This window comes from Anoplopoma fimbria, chromosome 6 (genome assembly GCF_027596085.1).
Source record: "Anoplopoma fimbria isolate UVic2021 breed Golden Eagle Sablefish chromosome 6, Afim_UVic_2022, whole genome shotgun sequence".
NCBI classification, from domain to species: Eukaryota; Metazoa; Chordata; class Actinopteri; order Perciformes; family Anoplopomatidae; genus Anoplopoma; species Anoplopoma fimbria.
In genome coordinates this window covers 16,824,656-16,844,412 of record NC_072454.1, presented here as the reverse complement: position 1 = coordinate 16,844,412, position 19,757 = coordinate 16,824,656, and the positions used below count along the sequence as shown (strand labels likewise).

Genomic DNA, 19,757 nt, shown 5'->3' with positions numbered 1-19,757 from the left:
CTCTATTGACCTTTAGAGAAAAGATTATTGGCATCAAACTCCAAAATATATATATATATAATATCAAACAACAATATTACCGGAGTTATGAATCATTTTTCAAAAATAGCTTACCAGTTGTTGGCGTGTGGGCTTTTCAAACACACTGTTATGTCTTAAACGTCAGTCTTCTGTCCAACTTGTGCCTTTAAAGTGTACCACACTCTGTGTAAAACTCTGGTTACCAAGTTACAGAGAACAATGGAGTTAAACCTTATTGTGGGGAACCTTCACACGCATTTCAAATATGTTTGTGACTCTGCATGAAGATTTAATTTGTGTCCAAGGCTATTGTTAGTTTTCCTTCAAAGTTTCCCTTGACTGGTTTTATGGTCAATACAGTAAAGTGAAAGGCAGCCGAAGAGAACCAACAAAGCCTTCATTTCTCTTTATTTAGTTTTTCATACTGGTTTGTTTCGAAGCCCTAAACTGGTCCCTGGCCTGCTGTTTCTCCCTGAGCAGTCCATGAAGTTTAATACCACATATAGAATTAAAACATGGTTCTTTGTAGCTCAGCGAGTACCACAAGAGAATGGGAAATCAGGATTAATCCTAAATTCAAACTTTGAATACCTTTGCTGCAAACCATGTTGTTCTGCCACTTTTCAGTGAAACTGTCCCCCAGATATTTGGTATATCAACACTGTTTATCTCTGGTAGCTACATGCATTGTTTTGTTTGATATGACAAAAGTAAAGCAGACTGGAGGTAATTTCCTGAAGGGATCATGCACCTGGGCCCCTCAGTACACTGATCAACCCCGCTTAACAGGAAATCTAAGAGGCTTAGAGCAATAATGCCCAAATGGCCTCAGGTAGCCACAGTAGCAACAAAAGATCCTTTACATAAAAAGATCCGGTAACTGGCCACAAGTCTAAATGACTGCAAATCAGCATCATGTAACAGAATTATTCAAGAGTGACAACACAAATCAGCTTTTAAAAGATTTCAAAAGGGTCATTGACACTTGCATAATTTAAAAAAAAAAAAAAGGTTTTTACTTCATATGGCATAAAGTCATCAGCTGAGAAAACGTTTGACAGTACAAATATTTAGTAAATATTAAATACTGTACATCACTGATAAATCCCTACAAAGGGATAATATCCTCTTATTAGAGGAAAACATAAACAGTCCAGTTTGGTTTCAGCAGCAGGCGCATATAAAGCCCCGTTGTTGACAGAGTATTGTTCTCCAGCACAAAGGAAGCTCTCACGTCATCCCACTGGAAACAACAACCATGTGCAAAGGACGACAATATTAAGGTATTCAGTTCAAACTGTAACAAAACACTGAACAGGCATCACATTAGCAAAGCAACGTCCCTGTGAACCATAAGAAGCACTGTCGGTTGCAATTAAGCTTTAATATCTTGTTTCTTCTGAATGCCAAAAGTCCAATGCAGTTAACTTATTTTCATTTTCTTCAATAAGTGTCGTTTTTTTGTGTGACATCTATCTTAGCAAATTACTCATGACACAAATTGGCATTCCTCTGGAGTGTTTTTTTTTTTTTTTTTTTTTGTTCCTCATTTGCGAACGTTTAATTTACACTTCGCAGCGGGCCCACATCTGTGCACAATGAGTCCTTCATTCCTTCAGTCTGCAGTAGTAAAAAAAAAAAAAAAAAAAAAAGATCAAAAGTCAGGTGTCAGCAGCCTTTAAGGTGCGGGAGTACAGAAAGTTTGTCGACTTTTCCCAAAGCAGAGGCATTTTCGACCCCTTTGAGCCACTCTTTACATTTCCTTACGACAGTCTCGTCCACGTCTCCATCCTCTTCTTCATACTCCACATCGTCGTACTTGTATTGATCGTTCAACAGAGATATCTTCACGATGGTGGTGATGTCCTGCTCGTCGCTCTCCACCTTGTTGACGGGAGTGCAGCCCTTGGTCGCTCCGTGCGGCTTTTTGGATGGAAAAACTCGTCTGTGGCGAAAGTCCGCGGAGGCGCAACACTTCTGCTGCTTTGCCATCATCTGCTTTTCTAGATTACGCTTTTGGATGACAAGAATGGCTTCAGGGGTGAGACTGAGGGTAAACTGGATCTCCTTCTTCACTTCGTCCTTACCGTTGAGGTGTCTGGCGGAGTCCATGGAGCTGGAGCGCCTGATCCTCTCGGATGAGTCCTGAGGTTTGGGGATCGTCAGCCAGGAGCTCTTTTCCTGGGTCTCCTGACCGGCACCTGCCTTCTGAGTTGAGCTTTTACGCTTCTCTTGTTGGGTTTTTCGCCCCAAATTCCTTAAATTCGCCGACGTCCAGGAAGAGGACTGCTTCTCCTTATCGGACCCCCTTTCTCTCCGCCCGGTTTGCTGGTGAGCTCAGTGTGAGGAGGCACTCCGATGGCTTTCTTTTTCCCGAATAGATCCCTGCCCGGAGAGGAGATCCGCTGGTGGAGGCTGATGGGCGGAAAAGGCATTTTGTTGTGTTGTGTTGGAAGAGATCAGGATACAAAAACATGCAAATCTTCAAGGTGCAGATGATGAGGAAGCCCTGCGCAAAGCGACGAGCTGCGGTCTGCGGGCATTATCCAGCACCGGCCGGAGGGAGGCTGTGTAGTGCACCTGTTGTCCGCAAAGACTGGAGTTCAACTGGTGCACGCACACACGGCCTGGCTGCTTTATGGTGGGGCCGGTGGGAAGGCGTGGTCACGAGAAGCACCAAACAAAGCCAGGCAAAAACTGTGGTGATGTCATTTCATAATTCCCAATTACTTCCTGAAGCGATGAAGCGACATCCACATCACGGTCCCCTCGTCTGCTTCCTCACAGCGCCTCTCTGCTGTTCCACTGGAGACCCACAGGCTCAGATTGTTCTAAAAATATGATCAGCCTGAAAAATATGACTCATCTGCGAAGAATTGTGATTTGGAGTGGATGGATACAGTTTAAAAGTGACCACATGTGAATATATATATATAGGTGGCTCTTGAATGGAACTTATATTTTGTCTAAAACAGGTAATTCAATTGTAACTTTAAAAGGAAATGAAGCAAAAAATACTGCATCTTCTTAAAACACTACTTAATGTAGCCTATATCTTTTTTTTCCTGAATTATTCCTCAACATCGAGACACTTGGTAAGACAGCTTGTTAACATGTAAAGAAGTTAAGAAACACACACACTGTGCATTCTTCAGTTTAAGCATTCCTATAGCTGTGACTATACCTCCCCAGACATACCATGTACTGTACAAGGCCATAAAGATACCGTTTGGTCCTTGTTGCTGTAAGATAACCCCGTCTGTCCTTGAAATAACAAAACATGTCATTGGCTCAATGCTTTCAGTCAGTCGATATCTAAAATATCAATTAACTGATGTATGTAGATGGTCTTTTGTTGTTCTTTCAACCATGCAGCCAATGAAAGACATCCAGAGGAATACACAGATAGTCTACAATATTGATTTCTCCTCCCTTTTGCTGTTATCTGCACTTTCACGCAGACAGTTACACAATTGATTCAATGTGATTTTGTTTCCCTCGGTGTACGGTGTAAGAGAAAAATCCATACTTCCTTCAAAATCTATAGTTTTTAGACTGTTTATTTGATATTGCCGGAGGATGTTGAGCTTTTACAGTTTGTGAAACATTTTGCCATTTATTATTTAGCTGCTCTGGTGATTACTATATCAATATGAGGGATTTAAGGGAAAGAAATCATTTACATTATAGTGTACAAATAAATTGGTTTAAAGACAGGGAATACATTGGGCCCATGATGGTTCATTACTTCAAACATTTTTTTGTGATACTTGGGTTTTGATTCTGTGGCAAAATATTTACCAACAAAATCCAAAAATCTATTTAGGTCAACTGCCAAGACTCACTATTGGAATAAAAAATAAGGCATGGAGAGTTTTTTACCAGATGAGCAGGACCATTAAGCTGAAGGGGACACAGGCTTGTTTTTAAAACCAGTGGTTGTTGTGGTTGCATGGGATCCCTCTCCTCTCTGACATAACAATGGATTAGATGTAATAAAAAGGAAACAGTTGGGAGACTAACAGATTGCTGAGGTTGCTTTCAATCCCCAAACTTCCCTGTAATCCAAAAATAGCAGGCAAAGACAACCGATCACAAAAACAACCACACTCCCTTCACTCAACAGAGTTATTTTATCCCTATGATTAATTGCTCAAGGATTTGCTGGGTCCTGGCCAAGTTGGTTGAACAAGCAGTACTGAGGGGTGATTTTGTCCCTGCTAATCCACCACCAACACGTAACATTATACCAGCGTCTAATGAAACTATGTGGGGGCTGCACAACAGGAAGTGCAGTGCTGTAATTCAGTTGCATCAAGCGGAAAGAGGAGGAGGCCTGGAGGCATGTTTGTTATACCTTGGGCAAATCCTGCAGCTAACACAAAGGAAAACGGGGAGCCCCGGGACTTTCTATAAGTAGCTATTGATGCATAAAACTAAAATATATATTTTTTCTTAATCTACAAAGAGGTCCATGAATGACTACCGGTCCAAGGTCTACTATAAAAGAAAAGAAAAAGCACACCTCCTCATCAGGATAATGTGAACATCTGCACCACAGATGGGGAGAGGGCTGAGGTTTTATGAATTTTCTGGAGGAGGTTGTCATGACAACCACATTCTCAAAGGCTATGCCATCATGCCGAAGCAATATAGGGTACTAGATGCAAGCTATTCTGGGTTATTGGGTCACATCAAAATCACAATGCTCAGAAAAGCATTATTAACGGGGTCATTGCTACATCTGGCAGGAAATCAACTTTAAGACGCAATGTTAATGTAATTTGATGAGCTAAGGGGGGCAGGTGCACACACACGCACACACAAGACAGGAGTTGCTTTTTTAATCTCTTCAGCTGGGGAAAAAAAAGACTTAAAAAAGTGGATAACATATTCCAGTGAAGCAGTGTCTTAATTTGTCTAGGGGAAAATAATCATATATATATATATATATAAATATATATATATATATATATATATATGGAATAGCATCTGAGAGCCTCATACATCAGTGCCTCACACAGAAAACTGAAAGACAATGTGTTTTAATAGTGTGTGTGTGTGTGTGTGTGTGTGTGTGTGTGTGTGTGTGTGTGTGTGTGTATATATATATATATATGAATAATGTAAAGGCACACAAAATAATTTCCCTGCACTTAAATGTATTTAAAATCATCAAACATAGGGATATGTTTAAATATATTAAGCATAAATGCACTCATTTATTCCACATAAGCAAAAGCAAAAGATGTTCTAAACTAATTATAGTTAAAGACCTTCAGCTGGACTTAAAAAGCTAGGATTCACAGTATGAAACAAGCCATAGTAAAAATCTGGAGATATAGCGTATAAACAACAAAGATGTATATTTTACAGAGATACTGTTCTTACAGTTTGCATTTTAGGACAAGTCTTCACAAATTGTGGACTAAGGCGTCCTAACTGCCCACACAGGTTGTGAAGCATTTCATCACAGCATCCCTGCAAAAAACAAACAAAAAAAACAGCCAGCATTATAAACAATGCAAAAAAGACAAGAAATAGGAGAAAAGCAATGAAAGAATGTCGCTTGAGGGATGTTCAAAAATAATAATAACACAGTGCCAAAATGTTGTCATGCGTACAAAATTAAAAGCGACATTAAAAGCACTTCCACCCTTTGTTGAGATGATTTGGGTGGGGCTCGCCATGAATAAGTGAGTGTGTTTTGGCGGGGAAGCACCACATGCTCAGAGTGATGGGGGCTCCCTTTCTCCAGGTACAATGCATTGAGGGATGATGCAATATGAGCGATCGCCATGGTAACCACAGATAGTCGTTGCCTGCTTCATTTCCCCTCACAACGTTTGCTCTTGCCATCGGTGTGTTGCTATGCAGACTTTGCCCATAGCCATCGTCAAATTTCAGAGGAGGAGGTGTGGGACCAGTCAAGGTTAAAGGGAGAAGGGGGGATCATAAGCAGTCTGAGAGGGAGGAGGGGAGGTCGGGGGACAGACAGGAGACCTGCTCCTTTAAATGCTTTGGTTCGTCCCTCTGATGTATAAACAAAAAAACGTTCAACAGCAGAATCCTTATCTTCTTCCTCCCATACAGCCGGAGGTTTCTTTTTTATATATTTACTTCAGGCTTGATGCTATTTTTTCTTCCCTAAAAAGAGCATGAATAAATGATCAGTTGAAGGGGCTTCTCCCCCCCCCCCCCATTTCTGATTAAACAGTAGCCTTAAAGCACTGTGGGAAGTGCACATGCAGCAGGTTTCAGTACCTTGGTCTTAGAGGTTATAAATAGGCAACAACGTAAAATACATTAAAGGATCAAGTTCATTGGCCATGTGGTGTTGTGGTTAGCCAGGTATCACGGTTTGTTTGACCACACGCTAGAATAGGGAAAGACTGCAGTCTAATGCTTTCTAATAATTCACTGGAGATCTGTGATCAAAATATGCTGCTTCGTTATAACATGGCAAACAATAAAGAGATTCAAGATCAAATCTAAATTAAATGAAAAATGGATTAGAGTAAGAAGCTTTAAAGAGAGAGGACAATAATGTGTTGACCCAAAAAGAACTAATATAACAACAAAGGACAGACATATAAATAGATGATCATCAGGATGTAAATATTCGGCTAAAGGTCTGGCTGTCAAATTTGCATTTCTCTGAAGGAATTTGGTTTTGGAACGGTGGCACGGCAAATGGTCTTTGTCCCAGCTTCGTATTGCTATTAGCATTTTGGTTGGGGGAGGGGGAACTCTGGGTGGTTATGGGACGTCTCTCAGTTGTCAGCATGGATTATAGGGTCGACCAAATACACAAGGCACTTGGGGTGGGAGCGGTGGGGGGGCTTTGGACCCCTCACCAAATGAGACATAACCCTTCATACAGCTGGACTGACAAAACAACATCACACCTTGTGTTTGGTTTGGGGTGGAACACCATATGGGACAATTTGAGAAGTGAACATTTGAGTACATGGGGGGTATTTTGTTTCAATTCAAATTCTTCACTGTGTCGTACTCTGAACAAATTACAAAATAAAATCGCTATAAAATGTCGATGCCGTTGGGCTCTTTATTTCACTTTATCTACAATAAAGACAAAGCAAGTGAGTAGGTGAGAAAGACTATTATGTGAGTTTTTGATCCTCTTCTCTTATGCAGGACTGGCTATTTGGGTCTTGATCTAATCAAAATGTAACATTGTGCTTTAACCCTATGGAGCTTAACATAAGCTCATCACAAGCTACATTTGGGAGAAAAATATTTATGTAAATCTGGCTGAAAGGGCATTATTGCACAATAAATGATTTCATTTAGATATTATGGATAAAGCAAATAGCATCACAGGGCTAAAGCACAGAGGAGCGTGAAACAACAAGCTGCCATTTGCTTGACACTAAGTGCCTGCACTAGTCGTTGGGGGGGATTACGGCCATATGGTGGAGGCAAAACAGTGTTTAGAGATAAATGAAAACATGTTTTCAGTGAAGGGTCACACAGAGTATTCTCTCCAGTTAGTTTGCAGCAGTATGGTGTCGTTTGTAGACAGGACGTTGTTGAGATATGTATGGTAGCTCTTAAAGACTGACTGAATTCAATAAGCAACACTTATTACTGGACATAAGATAAAACCATAAATCATATAATCAAGTTGTCTTACCTGGCAAATGGAATGTAAGAGATGCTATACCTAAGAGAGAAAAATAGAAAAAAGTCAGGATGAGGCGACAATGATGAGTTACTGCCTGTAGAAGAAGACATTATTTAGATAGATGAACATATTATAAGACTGAGCATGTCAAACTACACAGAAAGATGAGCAGAAAGATATCCTTAAATTATTATTATTATTAAAGTATTTATTTCACATATTATGTGATGAATGTGTACATTTTCCCTTAGATGGCTACAAAGTTAGATTTACAAACTAAATCTAATGTCATTTTTCAAAAGCTTCGTCATAGATGTGGATGACGGTCAACACATTTTCCATGTTTAATTCAACATGTCATCACTGGAAATCCCAGGATCCTAACTTAACATGTTTTAATAATGCTCTTCTGAATGACGTCATGTGTTTGTAATGATGTGATGTCAAAGAGATTAGAGATTAAAAGTATAAAACAACAACACAAAGAATGCAGGACTTGAAGTAGAGTTCGGTTTTATTAGCAGCATGTACGGCTTCCTTATGAGAAGAACACCAAATTATAAATTTATGTTAAATTAAAGCAGTAATCATTGGACCCAAGGGTCTTTGATGTCGCTCAGCAAGGGGATTAACAAAACATGATTGTGAATGAATTGGATCAACTGTAATCTTTGCACTAACGATTTCAGACAGATTGGTAGCCAAACACTCGGCATCACAAAAACACTATACCATGTACTGGAAATAATTACAGCTGAAGTTAAGCACAAAAAAGCCCCTGATCAAACACCTAATATATTTGAAATATGTGAGGAATCTGGTACGGTAGTTGAATGATTAACTCCAGCCCAAGCCAGAGCACGACCACCATCTTATTTTACTGCCAGTGAGCAGGAAACCTTTATCTGTGAGCTTTAATAATTGTTGTAAGTGCTTTAAGCATCTCTCACATGAATGTTCAGAATATCTAAACTAAATAGGTAAGCTAAACAAGGAAGTTAATTAAAAGCCATCAGTGCAGACTTTTTTTATTAACTTCCAACTGCCTGCCATGCTTTGTGTTGAGTCAGTGTAAGTCAGTAGTGCTTTAGTGTCATATAGTCACTTCACAGAACTCAGCCTGAGGACTGGACTTTACCTCCCTGTGTGTGTGTGTGTGTGTGTGTGTGTGTGTGTGTGTGTGTGTGTGTGTGTGTGTGTGTGTGTGTCAGTGTGTGGACTGTGGCGACTACTTATTACAGAACCACCTTCACACAGACGTCTGACTGCCTGCGTGGGAGTGCACTATGCCCCCCACCCCGTCTGTTAAGAATGAGCTTGAGATGTGTGACTCTTGGTTACCATGGCGATGCCTCTGAGAAAGCAGGCAGAGCGGAAGTGAATGGACAACGTGTAGGTGCAAAAGCAGCTTAGTTATGAGGCTGACACAGTCCTGCTCAGTGATGCAATGTAATTGTCCATCCCCCTCCTCCTGAGTTGCTGGGGGTTTGTGTGTGTTTCTATGCACATTCACAAACTGTAAAAGTATTTTGTTACTGCTGTGCAAATATGTTTAAACTAAATGAACATACAAGTGCTGACATGCCCATACACATCACTCACAGGTCTTATTATTCACTGCTATGTCTGAGCTGACCAACCCTGTTGGTCTTATTACTCTTTACTCCCAGTTATCTGCGGATTCAGAAAGCCATATTTAAAACTAGTGTGAACACTAGCAACTAAAAATGATTTAAGTTAATATTTAAGATCTTTACGGTTAATCGATTGAATTCTTAGTCTGAAAAAATATTTAAAAAACAGGGAATAAAAGGTCCAATTACGTTTTCCAACAGCCAAAGGTTATGTCGTGTTTTGTCCGACCAGTTGTTCAAAAAACCAGAAGAAATTTTACGTACAGTGTTACAAAACTGAAAAAAGGCAACAAATTCTCACAAGTTGAGAGGCAGACAAAAGATAGTGTTTTAGTATCTTTCGTCATAAATGACTTATTAATCAAAATCATTGTGGATCAAAACAATGTTGGTTTTTTTCAACTTGGTTGTTCAGTAAAGCAAAAAATGTAATATTGTGAATTATTTTTGAATAGAAGTTAAGTGCTAACATCATTAAAAAATACTATATCCTTATATACTATATCCTTACATATTATACATTAGAAAAGTTTAGGTTTTTTTTTAACGTACTTAAACATATCAAACCCATTGAGGAACCAAGGGTGCCATGTATTCTCATTGAACCTGTGACTTTAGCAGTAGTAATGACCACAGAGACAGCTGCCAGCAACTTTGTGTGTAAACAACACAGGCGGTTACAGGCGGTAAATCCACACTGGCACTACAGCTTCCTTAACAGGCCCAAAATATACTGACCTACTGTACCACAATGCCTGGCAACCTACCTACCAGTCTTCTTACAACGTGACAAGCAGATGTCACCTCAGGGAAACTAGGGCAACCAATGTGGTCAGAGGTTTTCTAGTATTTTATGACACTTCCATGGTATGATATTTACGCTTTATAGTCAAGTGAAAAAAGCTTGATACCCTGAAAATATATGTTGCTTGTGCATGTGCCAATTGCAGCAAGTCAGTTTTTAGTAGTACTCAACTCACAGATATTTCTTGTTAGGCAAAGCAGCTGGAGCAAAGTTCTCTGCCACAGAGACAGCTTCAACTGAGTAGGTGTGAGTGATGAGTAAATTAATGGCCAACTGTGCCACAGTGGAGAGATGGCTGGTCACACTTACCATGTCATTGCCAAAAACTGCAGAATACAGAAGATGATAGCAAGCCCCTTTTTATGCCACTGTAAAAGAAAGCAAAAAACGGTAATTTTAATATTGAAAACACGGCACTTAAACAATAAAGACTGTAACTGGCTTTAAAAACATGTGTTATTCACTTACCCAAAACACTGCACAAAGAGTTAAGACAAGGCAGAGCTAAAGGAAGAAGAAAGGACAGGTTATCTTCTTGTCCACTTGCAAAATGACGTTTAGTATCGACACTTGATTTTGATTTTCTTTCAGTATTTCACAGAAAATATTAAGTTCTTACAACAACAACAACAACAACAACAACAACAACAAGAAAAGGCACTTCATTTTCCAATATAAAAAATCTGTGTCGAGCAGGTGAAAGCAGATACAATGCTTTGTTGTTATGTCAACGAGGAATCGGAGAGAAAACAGCATTTTACACCTACTATAATAAGGCAAGAACTACTCTCCAATACACAGCAACATAAAACATGAGGATCAAGTAAAGCATCTGGCTCAACTTAGGGTTCAAAGTAAAGCACATGGTATTTACCAGCATGACAATGGTGGCTATCAGTCTTTTTGGATCAAACATGCGCTTCAGCTGTTTTAGTGGTCCCATTAGGAAGCAGGTGCTTTAGAGGAAACAAACAAAGAAACAAAATAATTATACTTTTTATACATCAGCAAAAAGGTACATTGACCTGTTGTGTAAAAGGTTAATCCATGCTTTTGCTTTCATGTTTTGTTTTCATTTATTTTCATGGCTCTTTCCAGAGAGTACCCAGTGCAGCCCAGACTGTGTATGTGTTTATAAGTTTCTTAAAGTGTCATATTCTTTTTTTTGTCCGTACTGCATGGTGGATGATGTGATAATTCTAGCTACCAAGGTAATGTGTTAAAAATAGCTTTTTGGATTTTTCAGTAGCACTTTTGAAAGTGATGTACTTTACAAATATCATCTGGGTGGTCAGCTGTGACAGACAAAATACACACATATCATTACCCCTCCATATATATTCCATATACAGCGGGTAAAATAAGTATTGAACACGTCACCATTTTTCTCAGTAAATATATTTCTAAAAGGTGCTATTGACATGAAATGTTCACCAGATGTTGGTAACAACCCAAGTAATCCATACATACAAAGAAAACCAACCAAATAAGTTCAGAAATTAAGTTATGTGTAATAAAATGGAATGACACAGGGAAAAAGTATTGAACACGCTTACTGAAATTTATTTAATACTTGGTACAAAAGCCTTTGTTGGTAATGACAGCTTCAAGACGCCTCCTGTATGGAGAAACTAGTCACATGCATTGCTCAGGTGTGATTTTGGGCCATTCTTCAACACAAACAGTCTTCAAATCTTGAAGGTTCCGTGGGCCTCTTCTATGAACTCTGATCTTTAGTTCTTTCCATAGATTTTCTATTGGATTCAAGTCAGGTGATTGGCTGGGCCATTCTAGCAGCTTTATTTTCTTTCTCTGAAACCAATTGAGAGTTTCCTTGGCTGTGTGTTTGGGATCATTGTCTTGCTGAAATGTCCACCCTCGTTTCATCTTCATCATCCTGGTAGATGGCAGCAGATTTTTATCCTTCCTTCAATTATATGAAGTTTGCCATTGCCGTATGCTGAAAAACAGCCCTGCACCATGATGTTCCCACCTCCAAACTTCTCTGTTGGTATGGTGTTTTTGGGGTGATGTGCAGTGCCATTTAACCTCCAAACATGGTGTGTATTATGGCATCCAAAGAGTTCAATTTTGGTCTCATCTGACCAGACTATATTCTCCCAGTATTTCACAGGCTTGTCTAAATGTTGTGCAGCAAACTTTAAACGAGCTTCAACATGCTTTTTCTTCAGTGATGGAGTCTTGCGTGGTGAGCGTGCATACAGGCCACGGCGGTTGAGTGCATTACTTATTGTTTTCTTTGAAACAATTGTACCTGCTAATTCCAGGTCTTTCTGAAGCTCTCCACAAGTGGTCCTTGGCTCTTGGACAACTCTTCTGATAATTATTTTCACTCCTCTGTCAGAAATCTTGCGAGGAGCACCTGGTCGTGGCCGGTTTATGGTGAAATGATGTTCTTTCCACTTCCGGATTATGACCCCAACAGTGCTCACTGGAACATTCAGAAGTTTAGAAATCCTTCTGTAACCAATGCCATCAGTATGTTTTGCAACAATAAGGTTGCGAAGGTCTTGAGAGAGCTCTTTGCTTTTACCCATCATGAGATGTTTCATGTGTGACACCTTGGTAATGAAACACCTTTTTATAGGCCATCAGTTGTGACTGAACCCGCTGATATTAATTTGCACTGACAAGGGGCAGGATTGCTTTCTAATCACTGATAGATTTCAGCTGGTGTCTTGGCTTTCCATGCCTTTTTGCACCTCCCTTTCTTCATGTGTTCAATACTTTTCCGTTTTTTTTTGTTTGGTTTTCTTTGTATGTATGGATTACTTGGGTTGTTACCGACATCTGGTGAAAATTTCATGTCAATAGCACCTTTAGAAATATATTTACTGAGAAAAATGGTGACGTGTTCAATACTTATTTTACCCGCTGTATATTCAACATTAAGGGTAGAAAATCTGATTTTATTCCATAAATCTTATAATATAAACTTTTGGTCGAGGTGGAATTCAGAATAGTAATCATACTGGATGTGCATACACAAACAAACAAATCTCTTCCGACTGACAGAATAGTGCCACCACCAAAATCAAATTTACACTACATGCTGCAATTAACTATATTTACTGGGGGTAAATATTTGATGCCCAACACCACAGTGACACATTTCAAACCTCCTACATGATGCATGTGTGACGTCAGTGAATGTAGCAAGACAAAGGCTATCCCTGCTGACGAGTCACGCAGCTCTGGGCTCAGCAGAGCTGAGTGCAGGGAGCCTGTGTAGCGTCACATCTGTTAGATGAGACATCAGAGTAGTCTGTGTTGACGCAGTCCCTTTAACTGGTCTGCTGAGAGGGATGGATGCTTTTTATCAACTGCTCATAAGGACGGACACTAATGATAATGCACATATTGCTACCGCTGTAGAGGGAGCAGTGTGACAGCAATGTCTTTACCAATATGAAACCAATGCTGTAGTGTTTAATGTCTAGAGAATCTGTCTATAAATGTAGCTTTGATAAACAGTCTGGTTAATGTATAAATTATTTTTGGATACAAAAGAAAACAAAACTAGGAAAGACACCCTTTTCCAGCCTGCAGTGGTAGAAATATGTTCCAAACGAAATTTATCTTATTTATTTAAGGCCAAACAATTGTATTGCTTGTCCTTATATCATGACAGAAAAAAAAAAAAAAAAAAAAACATTAGAAAATTAGTTTAACCTTTTTTTTATAACATTTGAGTCCTTGTGTTTTTTAAAATAACCTTCCACTGTGGGTGAAATGAGGTAACCGTGTAATCTTATTGCAGTCAAAGTGACATATAGATGAAAATTGCAATAGGCTCCTTCAAATATGACACTGTCTTGCTTTGAGTCGGTACCCTTGACTATGAAAGCAGAAGGTGACCCAGTTTCTTGACGCATCCTAACCCTCTGGACATATGATACCTGAAAATAGAGACTGCTCTGTCTGAAAAAAGTCCCCTCATCAATGCTTCACTGTCAAAGAAGTCAAAGACATCTTGATTAGATTTAGCCTGTGGCTTATCTAGACTAAATAATCCATAATGTTGTAAAATCCAAAAGGCTGCTGATATCTACCGATGGAAAATGTAATTCTAATATTACTTAACCCTGACGTTAAATGATAAACAATAAGGATATGTCACTAGAGCACACAGTCAGATCCTACAAATGTTGGCTGAATAAATGTCACACTATAAAAGGAAACTTTTAGACTTTTAAAGTGCTCAGCTACAAATTTAGTTTTCTGTAAATAAGAATAGTGTACAATTAAAGATCAGATATTGGTTGTGTACTGTGATGGCACTGTGATGACATATTTGAGAGCATGGCCTGTCACTGGGCTGGAATTAACCTTGTATGTAATGCTCCTATCCAAATAATAATATGAGAACAAACACTAGTGCATGGTCTGCTTGTAGAGACAGGTTGCAAAACCTCTTGCTGTTGCCACTGACTATTATCTTTCTCTAATAATCTCTCACTGACTTTCAAGAATATACAAATAAGATGCAGGGCATAATTGAGATCACAATTAAATGAACTTAATCAGAGTGCTTGTTCTGATCAATCATTTTTGGTTATGCATGTAGTGATTACAGGTGTCTGCGTCCCAAACAAAGTTGCAGCTGCAGGCTACACATACTAACCACACTTTTTATGAAGGAGATTTAAATGTTTAAGTTTACTAAGTGCCACGTGACTGCAAAGGCAGTTCTCTTTTCATTTAGACTGTAACAATACTTAAAATGTACAATTATACTAATGCTGATCTGATTAAATAATAGAGATTATCATTTTAGCTATAATCCTATAGTCTGGTGCAGAACCAGAAGTCACCACTGTTTATCAAATAAATATATCATATAAATCAACATCTCATGGTTCCTCAGGCACGGTGCTCCAAATTCAGGTGATGAGTTCACAAAGGGTAGATTACTGGCATGTTAACAGTACTTGATGTGTCTTCTTTATAAACAGCTTTCAAGCAAAAAGTTTGTAGCTGTGCCAAGGATGACCGTTACGGAGTAGTGTATCAGTCATCAAGGCAAAACAGTTTGAGAGTTTATGAGCCTGATGCTCATCATTTATTGTATTCCTGGCAGTGAGCCATACTCGTGAGAGAAGTGTATCAAGTCATTACAATTCTCTGACCTGCCAGTTTGAGCTGGACTTACCTGGAAAGTGCTGCGACGTTCCCTAGTGTGTAGAAGACGGCGAAAAGCTTGAGTCCATTTGGAAGGAACAGCAGTGCTGAACCCTGACAAAACAGCAAAAAAGTCGCTGTCAGCTACACAAAATAATGTCAACAAATGTGATATAGGGATGAATGCCAAGTATCTAAATGAATCATGGACTTTGATATGATTGAGGATTACATCTATTATCATTTTTCCTTGGAACAAACAAAAAGCATCAAGGACTTCTGTGAGCTGTCCTTTGGTTTTACTGACACATGATGGCCTCCCCCTAGTGTCAAAATACTATATGAGGCTTTGTTTGAGATTCACTGCCTGTGTGACATACATGCCCACTATCTGGACCACTTTCAGTGAAGAAGACTAATCTCACACTCATGACTGTAAACAGAATATGCGTTCCACCATGGGAGGAATAGACCCTTTTACAGCCAACGTCATCAAATAGTTGCGTGCGCAGGCCGGCAACAGAAGTGGTGTTGTTTCCCAGTCGTTCTGACTCACACACGAGGTAGCAACTGGCTAGCAAGAGTTTAAAAGTGGATAAAAAACAGTTTCCAGCATTCAAAATGTCTGGTTGTTGCGTATATGGTTGTCAGAATCGATATTCCACCGGCGGACTAAAGTTTTATAGGATTCCGACAGGATCACAACCATTTAAGAGCAACCGGCGGCGTCTGTGGCTGCAGGCGATTAAACGTGTTGACTGGAATGAGGACATAATAAAAAATGCTCGGGTCTGTAGCGCCCACTTTATATCAGGTAAGGTTATCTATCTACTCTTTGATTTTACAGAAAAGCTTGGTTTACATTAGTGATTGTATTTACAATGTAGAATAATAATCAAATGCAGCTAAAGTTTGATAAGCTGGCGTTAGATTTGCTGTTTGCATGTCCCTTGCTGTAAACTCGTGGTCATTGTAAGTGAGGGAAACTACAATGCCCTACTAGTGTAAATAAAGTTTTGAAACTAGATTAAAAGGTGTTTTATTTGCAGGTGAGGCGTCATTGGACTCTAGTAGCCCCGATTTTGTGCCTTCTGTGTTTGTGTACACAAAACAAAGCCAGAACCCCGATGCAAAGATGGACAGGTACGATTTGAGTTGCCCTCCTCTTAGTCGTTTTTTAGTTTATTTTCCTCTTGCATAAGCTTTGGTGCATACAGCTGCTGTTTGGAGATATGGATCAGTCTAACTATAATTTTTATACTGTAGGTACCATAGGAAAAGGAGGAGAGAGAGACCTAACAGACCTAACACTGCAGCAAATCCTCCGGTTCCATCTGAAACTCCAGAACAAGAATCTATGTCATGGTATTTGACGTTCTGTACATGACCACAGACAACGTATTCATAAGCATCCAGTGACTTATAGGCTCGTAATTTCTCTCTGGTGTACACGCTCGGTTTCTCTATTAAGTACGTATATATATCTGGCCACTGTATATTCGGCCACTTGTTGACGTCTTCAACCCACTCAGTAATAGTACACGGATCTGGAAGTCGGACACCATTTGTCAAAGTCAACTTGTTAAAGTAAAATTTGCGATCTTTTGTTGATAATTCCCTTGCATAGCTTGACAAGCTGTTGATCTCTGCCATACTTCTGTTGCCAGACTGCGCGCGCATGCGTTCTACGTCATCATTGTATACAAACAGTAAAAGGGTCTATAACATTTAGAGGACACATCTATGAATAAAGCTTTTGAGAAGAAGCAGCCACTTACATTTTACGTAAGTGTTGTAATTTATTGGTCGTAAGGACATTCAAATAATATTATTAATATTTCTATAGAAAAAGGAGCATGTGGCTCTGTGGTTTAGATATGTGTTTTAAAATGAATGAAAAGAGGAACAATAAGATTATGAAATTGTCATTAACAAAGATATCCCAACCTGGTGACAGTCACCACCCAGGCCTACACTGGTTCTGTTGGGGCTCTTTCAGTTTGATGCACAATGTGGTGGCTTCAAAGTGTTATCAGCAAGTGCTGCCAGTGACAAGACTTCCTGTAATTTGAACTGCAAACTACACTCAACAAACTGAAACTTTCAGCTCTTTCCAGACAGCAGGCAACCTTTATATGTTGTTCAACTACAAGTGACCTGTGTCAATCAATGTAATATAACAGCGCAAGAACACAGGAATTTCTCTTCATGGTATTAGCGCCGAGCCATGTTAATCTGATAAAATAACTTGGACCACTCCTAACAACAGTAATAGTGTTATGTATGCTCTGCATTCCTAAAGTCAGAGAGAACATATAAAAGATAACTTTTCAACATGACAGGCAGAGACACTCACGAGTATTGAACACAGGATGCCTCCAGCAAAGCATATGACAAACCATTTCACCCTGGTGCTGTAGCTGAGAGTGCTGGCATCAAGGACCTGGTGAGAACAATGGGAGGATGTCACAAGACAAGTCTAATGACCCGCAGAAAGACCCACAGGCTTTCTACTGATGATTTCACCATGTTGGCTAGAGCCAAACAGATAACACCCATGTACATTTTTATCTTAAAACACACAAACACACACACAGCACAGGTCTAGGTTATGGACAGGCAAAACAACCACACCTCAGAGTCTACCTGGTGTCACATGGTAGAAAAACCCCACCATGTGACCCAAACTGTACAGCAGAATCTGCAAGAAAATGCAGAATTGCAAACCTGGCAGATCATTGTGTGCCAGGGTGAAACTTTAACTTTAACCAAGTTACAATCACGCAATAAGTCAGCATCTTACCCAGTTTCCTCCTCATCGGGAAAGCGTGTAAAAAAAAGTGTAAATAAACAAACAATACAACTTATTGAATGCTGCACAAAACAATATCATAATTAAAGTTGGCATTAAAGCAAGCTCAAACAGACTCCGAAAAGAAACATGATAATGAAACTGCTACGTTAGCTCACTTGACAATGCTAATGCTTATCCAGTCAACGTTACACGATGTTAGCATTAGCAGCGTACACACTGTCACACAGTTAGCTGACTAGCTGACGTTACCTGATCAGTGAGACCCAACTCTTCATTGTCCTCATGGCCGCTTAACACACGACGAAGCTTGTCCATCGCTAGAAGCTGTACGCTATTAAATGTGCAGGAGAAGTCACAAAGTCTGTACTGCCGACTGTACGTCTGCTATTTATGTTTGAAAGTTTTGATCGCAGTCGCGACTTCGACTTCCTGCCTTACTGAACTGCGCTTTCCGTAACTGCTGACTTAGGATCGGTTTGATCGCAGCCAGTGCCGGCCACCGTCCACGGGGAGTTGTTTAAATAACAGACTGCAGATCAGCTCGTGAAGGCAACGCCAACAAACAGTTCGCGGAACTGTTGCTGCCTTTCCGTACTGTTGGAAATAAGGGTGTTGTACGATGAACGGGGTACAAACATAATTAACATAAATATTGTGCTTTTTTAAAACTGTATTAATAATAATAATAATAACTTTATTTATATAGCACCTTTTAAAAACAAGGTTTACAAAGTGCTTCGACAGACAAGGCAGCAAAACAGTGCAATAGAAGAAACATTAAGAACAGTCGTTAGGATAAAACTAAACTAAGAAACAAAATGAAATAACAAGTGACAATCAAATAAACGACAAAATAAATAAAATCAAGTAAAATAGGTAAACATAAAATAGTATAGTAGTAATAGTATTGATAATGTGCTGCCGCTTCGGTTTTGATTGGCTGTTGGTGCCTTGCACTATTTAGTTCAAAGTATTAGTTGAGAGAAAAGCCTTTTTATTAAACCAAAATAGGTTCACTTAATGAAATATTTGACTTTAAGTTCAATCATTTTAGGCTTAAACAGACAAATAAATATAAACTGTATAAGGGTTTTGAAAATTACCCTTTAAAATATCGTTTGCTTGGTTTGGTTTATTTATTTTTTAGTGAAAGTGAAAGCCCATAAACACTGTGTTATGCTCCTCGCTGTTCCTTATTTCTCGCTTTGTCGCCATCCAGTGGAAGTACAACAACAAGGAAAGAAACAGTTGGCACTATCAGTACTTTGAGCTGCTACTATGTCCTCCTCCTGTCAAGCCCATGCTTGATAGTTTTACTAGCTCATCTCGTACAGACTGCAGACAGTGTTATGTCTAACTCAATGCTTGTGTCTTAAGATTTAACTATCTGGCATGTTTGCTAAAAGGAAATGACACAAAGATTTGTTAATGCCTTGTTTTACCTGAGGTTTCCATAAATCGTGTAGGCTTATGTGCCATTTTTTTTAATTTTTAAAATGAAATATAGTCTTCAGCATTACGTATATGTTAAAAACATCATACTGTGTCTCAAGGCTTGCCTTGCATTTATCAACAACACAACCGGCACCAAATGACTGAAGCTTTTGACTAAGGGTCACAGTGCCCTCCTGAGGGACATAGTCATCATTGACATGACTTTTTATGTGTATGCCAGCAGATATCTTTATTGTA

At 39.3% G+C, this 19,757-nt stretch overlaps 2 protein-coding genes across 2 annotated transcripts; both read right to left on the bottom strand.

Annotated features, from left to right (window-relative positions):
- Window positions 1-1,663: 1,663 nt before the first annotated feature.
- Window positions 1,664-2,741, bottom strand: prr18 (proline rich 18). The gene is given in 2 exon segments (XM_054600672.1): window positions 1,664-2,328; window positions 2,331-2,741. Coding segments are annotated over 2 exon segments (765 nt in total). The 5' UTR covers window positions 2,457-2,741; the 3' UTR covers window positions 1,664-1,689.
- A 2,629-nt stretch (window positions 2,742-5,370) lies between these two features.
- Window positions 5,371-18,579, bottom strand: sft2d1 (SFT2 domain containing 1). Its single transcript, XM_054600611.1, has 8 exons — window positions 18,315-18,579; window positions 17,607-17,693; window positions 15,282-15,364; window positions 10,983-11,064; window positions 10,577-10,612; window positions 10,418-10,476; window positions 7,679-7,708; window positions 5,371-5,502 (listed from the first exon to the last, which is right to left on the bottom strand). Exons 1-8 carry the CDS (start codon window positions 18,378-18,380, stop codon window positions 5,460-5,462), a joined length of 486 nt encoding a protein of 161 aa, XP_054456586.1. The 5' UTR covers window positions 18,381-18,579; the 3' UTR covers window positions 5,371-5,459.
- Window positions 18,580-19,757: the final 1,178 nt, after the last annotated feature.

Bases quoted from the DNA above. Each gene is read 5' to 3' on its own strand.
- sft2d1 (XM_054600611.1), bottom strand. From the start codon at position 18,380: ATGGACAAGCTTCGTCGTGTGTTAAGCGGCCATGAGGACAATGAAGAG. The intron at 17,694-18,314 runs GTAACGTCAGCT...TGTTCTCACCAG, and splicing joins AGTTGGGTCTCACTGATCAG to GTCCTTGATGCCAGCACTCT. The intron at 11,065-15,281 runs GTAAGTCCAGCT...TTTCCTCTAAAG, and splicing joins AACGTCGCAGCACTTTCCAG to CACCTGCTTCCTAATGGGAC.